The sequence below is a fragment of the Thamnophis sirtalis genome, unplaced genomic scaffold (assembly GCF_051295495.1).
Source record: "Thamnophis sirtalis isolate CommonGarterSnake01/CBP01778 unplaced genomic scaffold, rThaSir2_p1.2 scaffold_9, whole genome shotgun sequence".
NCBI classification, from domain to species: Eukaryota; Metazoa; Chordata; class Lepidosauria; order Squamata; family Natricidae; genus Thamnophis; species Thamnophis sirtalis.
The window spans coordinates 37,437,642-37,443,930 of record NW_028261389.1 but is presented as its reverse complement, the minus strand read 5'-3'; the positions used below and the strand labels follow the sequence as shown (position 1 = coordinate 37,443,930).

Below are 6,289 nucleotides of genomic sequence, written 5' to 3'. Positions count from 1 at the left end.
CTAGGGCAGAACTGATGTTCTGAAACTCCAAGCAGGACTGAAGTGGCCATAAATTTGCCAAATTTAAGTTCCAGAGAAGTCATGGGTCCCAGGCTTTGAATGCATTCTAAAAGTCATCTGAACCCCAAGATGGGCAACAAATAAATTTGATAAATAATGATAAATAAATAAGTTACCTCAAATAAGTTTGAGATGCCTTGGTTTAAAAAATGTTGCCCTATAATGCATTGTTGCATCCAGTTAAAGACTACAAGACACAAAAGTTTTAGTAATACACAGATTGAAATTTTTATACAAACTATTAAACCCAAAGAAGTCAGTGAAAATGATAATCACTTAAAACAGCAATTTCATATTATGGAATAAAGCAGGAAATTCAATCTTGCCACAGCCAAAATATGAAATAGTTGAAACATTCCACTAATATGTGAATTGACTAGGTTTGACATTTACAACAGATAGCTTTCCATACCAGCAAAAGTGCACCAAAACAGTAATTGCAAATGGTCTATTAGAAATTTCTAATTTTATTTTCAGCCCAATAATAGAATACAAAAGTAATATTTCCATAAGTATCCACCCATGGGTTTCATACAGAATTAGTGATTGTGTGGTGTCATTTTTCTCACAACTCAGCTTCCATCACTTTCCAAATGCAGAGTTTAGAAATTACAGTGTATACTGAACTAAACTCTTTAACATTATAAGGCACGACTACATGACTACAAGTCATAAACACACCACTCAAAGGACTTAAGAGAATCCACCTGATAAAAATTGCCATGCAAGACTATCTAAAGATAATGTGACTGTAAGGATCCACTTGAAAAAGAAGTGCAATCTTATGTAGATAAAGCTACCTTAATACATCTGTAAATTTAAGCACAGAAATTCTTCAAGTCTAATTTATACAATATACAGACCCCACCCCAATAAACATTATGCACAATATTCACATCTGCGACCATAATAAACCAATAGTTAAAAAGAGGTCAATAGGACAATACAATTTGTGGCACACTTCCATTATAGCATAATAGCATTTGTCAATTTCTTGTCATGAGCACTGGAAATAGAGGCTAACTTAATGACATGTAAATATTAACAGCAGCCAATGTGACACATACAGCTGATATAGATCAAACATAATTAGGAACAATTGTATAATTTAATTCTTCTCCAACACCTACAGGTTTGTAGCATTAAAGGAAACCAAAGACTTATTAACTGTAAGTTACATAAGCAAACATACCGAAATATTACATTTTTGGTGAATCAAAATATTTTAAAATTTGGCAGTAATCACAAATCAAACTTCGTAGTGAGGGAACCATGTTAAAACGGGCTCAAGTTGAGTTGTTTTTTATCAAGAGGTAGTTAAAATGAAATCTTACATAGTGGCATTCTTAGACTGGGCTTTTTGTGTGTGTTTTTAAAATAATTTTATTACAAAAGTGATAAATCCTATACAAGCAGCATTTTGGATAGATTTCTATTACAAAATGTTTCTTTGTTTATTAACCTGATGTAACAATATTTTTTTCTTTCTCTTTGGTGCAAAGAGTTTGGATTTAACCACATAGTACAATGTAGGTGGCATAAAAGCCATTCAAATCTGCCACACTAATCAACAACATATACTGTATTTGAAATTTATAAATTCAGAACGCCAATAACAAACTTTATTCATATGGGTTTTAAAGAGATCACAGGAGAAAAACAAATCTCTGCTGAATGGTGTTGCCTACCACACAAACTATTTTTCTCATGTTTCCTATGTGCCTGCTATCAAATGATTACATACTGAGGTGAGAAGTTAATGTTAAATATGGACAGACTTATTCATTTTTAACTCCTAAATGGAACTTAAAATAAACCACTTCTAAGCTTTAAAGAAATACTAATATTTCTGTTCTTAAATAGGGAACTTCCTTTTCTGTTTATTGCTATGATCTGGAAATAGATCATCTAAATATATTTTAATGTAATTTAATAAGAAAACAAATGTTTACATAGGAACAATGAAAACCACTGAGAACATGAAATGTGCAAAATTGCCAAGTCCACTTTTTCTATTCTTAAAATCAAGCAGTGCTGCTAAAGAACATGCAAACCTCTTTAGTATACACTATGTATACTAAACTATGTATCCTCTGGAGTACATAAAATTATGAACATAATATTCCTAAACACCATATGAAATTACTAGGGAATTGAATGAGCACTTAATTAAGAATGTACAATTTTGTAGACCAATTACTGCATCACTTCTTGAAAACATATGTTCCTTCTCTTGCATATAGTGTTGGTTACACTAAAAAGTGCATAGTGCAAGTGACAATGCTATACCTTGCTCTTCCTGAGTTTTCAATGTTTAAACTATCATATCATCCTCATTTCCTTTCTCTGGACAAGCTGAACTTTTATCCATGTGCGTGTGAATGAGTGTAAAACATCTAGGGACTGCAATGAAGGCAAATCCCCATTTAAATGAGGAGCAGGTAGTTTGCTTGTTTTTAATATCCTTTTAAAAATACTTAGAAAAAATGCAAGTAACAGATACAACCTTGGAAAAGAATTTCTCCTTATCTTATACATAGGAAGCCATTTCCAAAATGACACCTGCTACAACACATACAAGCATCATCTTAAAAAAATATTACTTCTCCCTTGTGAATTAGTTTCTTTATATGCTAATTTATGAGATGAAGAGTTCTATACATAATTAATCAACTAAGATAAATCAGAAGACAGCTCCAATAACCTTCAGTTCCTAGCATGAATGCTTCATATTTTATCTTTTTCCAAATTAGATTAAAGTGAAAGTGAATAAAACAGCTGGATAGTATCTGAATTGTATGTCTATTGTATGAATAGCTGATGTAGAAGATTTGACCACTCTTAAGTTATATTCATATTTCACCATTTGGACATTTTTACCACATGCTGATTCATAATCTTTAAGACTTTCAATCTATTGATACAAAATAGTATAGTTCACAACTAATTTTTCTCCAGGATTTCAGACAAGAAAAAGGTGTGTAAACCCTAGTACCGCTATCTGTGAATTTATGATTTGGAGATACAAGTAGTAGAACTAGAATCTTCTACATGGAAAGCCCCTCTATCAATATATCTTTATTAAACTATTTGTGTTAAATTTTTTTCTACATCCATATTCATTTCCATGTCTACCACTGCACTCATCTCCCATGCAAACAGGTTATAAAACCAAAGAAAAGTTGATTTTAAATATAACCTTATATTTTACTAATAACCATATTTTACTAAACTAGATTTTACCAGTGCATTATTTTATATCACCAGTGTGCATAGAAGTGTATGTATATCCCAATTTCAACTGAAACAAACATTGTTATCCACCTATTAGTTTAAAAACAGTAATTTTAACTAACTTTCAGATGAATAAAATTACTTTTTAATAAACTCCATTAGATAAAACAAGAGAAACTACGAGAATTTAGGTTTCTCTTCAATCTTCAGCAGTGCTGAGTTTCATTCCAAATTTTAAAGAGGACAAAGATTTATAATAATTAAAATGGGAAACATGCACCTTGAATGTTCCCCCTGCAATTCCTTTCATTGGAATTGTAAAATAATTATAATTATCATAACTACCGTATTTTTCAGAGTATAAGACGCACCAAGATTTTGAAGAGGTAAATTTTTTAAAAAACTTTTTGCCCTCCCCAGCTCCCAGAGGCATGAAAAATGGGGCATGCAGAGAGTTTGGGAGGCCTGCAAAGTGCTCCTGAGGAGGGCAAAAATGTGACGTGTGGGACTTGATCTTCTTAAAGAGTAAGGCTTTTATCTATCTCAAAACCACTTTTCTCTACCCCTCCCACGGCAGGGCAGGACTAAACAGCTCTCTCCGCGCTTTATTGTTTTTCCCCTTCCCTCGGACTGGTGGTGACAGTAAGCCGCTTGGCCCAAGGAGCAGTAGTCAGCTCGCTTCTTCTCTTCAGCTAGGAGGGAAAGACATGCGGGGGCTGCTGAATGGCTGCTGCTGTGCTTGGCTGGGAATGGCCCATTGGATGAGAAGGGTGGGGATAGATTCCATTTGGATTAAAGGTTCCTCGTGGCGGCGCCTGAGCGGCAAAAGGGAAGCATAAAGGAAACTGGGCTGCCTCGTCTCACACACACATACACCAGATCCACCCAGATCTGTCAGCAAAGAGATATGGTAGCTAGGCTCAATAGCAGCAGTAGCAATAAGCATGGCATGACAGATCTGGAGAGATTGGGGTGGGAAGGTGGAGCAAGGGAAGAGAACCAATCTCCTCTGCACGAAGACTTTTCTCAGGATCCTCGATCTCCACTTTCTCTCCGGAAAATTGCTATTTGCATTGTTGGGATTTTGGCTAATGGAAGAAGCGTGGGATGAAAAGGGAACGTCGGAATACAGGAGTGCCATATTCCTGGAACATGGCAGCTGCCGCATTCCGAAGTTTCCTTTCCATCCCACAATCTCTGACGCCTGGAACCGCAAAGGAGCAGGTAAAGCGGGCGCTGCAGAGATCGCGGTACCAGGTTTTGGGTGGCAACTCAGAGATCTCAGGAACCAAAGTCTTTGAATCAAGGTTGATGGTACCCCATTCCAGGTTTTTAACTTCCCAATCTAGTGTTCTGAGAAATCTAGCATCTCTGAGGCATCTTTTGTTTGCAGGAGAAGGAGGAGGGCGGCTTAAAGCAGCACCTCCTTAAACCAAAGCCTTTGAGTAACTGGGAAAGAAAGGCGTGCTTTTCAGGCAGCAGTTTTCCGCAGGTTCCAAGCTCGGCTTTCTTTTCCAGTTACTCAAAGACTTTGGTATACTCCGCCCTCACCCTCCTCCTCTTGCAAGTGAAAGGTGCCTCAGAGATTCGGCAGGTAGCTCAGGGGAGACAATGGCCACAATGATTTCACTCCCCAGCAATGTGAGGAGCCGCTGCTACCACCACCACCACCCGGGCCCTCCCGGGAGCAGAGCAGAGCGGGAGCCCCAAAAGCAAAATGTCTCTCCTTTCCAACCATCACAATCTCTGCAGCACCCACTTCACTTGCCCCTTTTTCAGATGACTCAGCCGCTACATTCGGAGTATAAGACACACCCAGATTTTCACCCTCTTTTTCGGAGTAAAAATGTGCGTCTTATACTCCGAAAAATACGGTATGTATTTTTCAGTACCAGAATTTGCTATGCTTGGATCTTCCAGGCAATATTTCTTGTGAATAAGATAGAGAGAACAGTGCAAACATATTTAAATAGTACAAAAAAATGTAAAGGAGCATAGGATTTGCATATCAAAGATGATGTAGCCCAACAGGATGCAGCATATTCTTAGAGAAGAAATATCAGATCTACACTAAAGTATTGGGATTGCTTTTCATTTTCTTTGACATATATTGTACAGTGATACTATAGAAAAACAGCTTGACAATCTTGAGAGTTCAAGGCAACTTCCACTCAACTAGACATAAACATAAAAAGGAACTCACAGTAAAAAATTAAGAAGAATAAAGAGGAAAAAACAATAGAAATGAAAAGCTGCTTGTTTGAGGCTATTAATACCTTATGCATTTCTAAACAATCATTAAGTTATACTTATGCAGCAATAATTGAAACACAAAATCCCTGCAAAACTGTTTTAAAGGAGTTGTTTCTGAACCAACAAATTAGGATTAAAAATACATTATAATTCCTCTATTTCAATTTTATTTACAAGTCATTGGAGACTTATAAACTTGACACAGAAGCTCTCTGACCAAAACCAAATAAGTCACAGATAATTTCAACTTCACAAGAAGTACAATTGTTTGACTTTAGCAGTTAAACACTATACTATAATTTTGTCAATTGTTACAATCGGTGCCCACCCAAAGTAGTAGTCTGAGTATTATACGAAGTGCATAACAGAAATTTTACTCTAGCATAACATGTAAGAGTTGTGAGTAATTATCCTTGTAGATCATTGAAACAAGTATCACAGACACGAACAGGTTTCTTAGAAGAAGGAGTTAAGGCATTCTTTGTGGAACACTCAGCACAGAAAATATTTCCACACTGTCTGCAATGGTGCTGAAAAACAAAAAAAGAAAAGTTATGAACACAGGGCATATATAAACTTCATTGCTAAAATAGAAGCCAGTATTATTATTTACTAAATATGTATGTTTGCCAATCTCACTATCAAAGAGCATCTATTCCTAAACTAAGACATGAGCCATGCTTTATTAAGCCTCAATAACTATATTCAAAAAACACATTAAACCAAAATTAGTTAAATCACA

General features: G+C 35.8%; 1 protein-coding gene across 2 annotated transcripts in view; it reads right to left on the bottom strand.

Moving 5' to 3' along the window:
* Positions 1–509: 509 nt before the first annotated feature.
* The window catches only part of EEA1 (early endosome antigen 1), a 66,508-nt gene continuing 60,728 nt past the window's right edge, over positions 510–6,289 (bottom strand). For both annotated transcript variants that reach the window (XM_087723358.1, XM_087723359.1), the window contains one exon: positions 510–6,077. In XM_087723358.1, the coding sequence (XP_087579484.1) occupies positions 5,955–6,077 (123 nt within the window). In that variant the 3' untranslated portion in view covers positions 510–5,954. The remainder of the gene's footprint in view (positions 6,078–6,289) is intronic.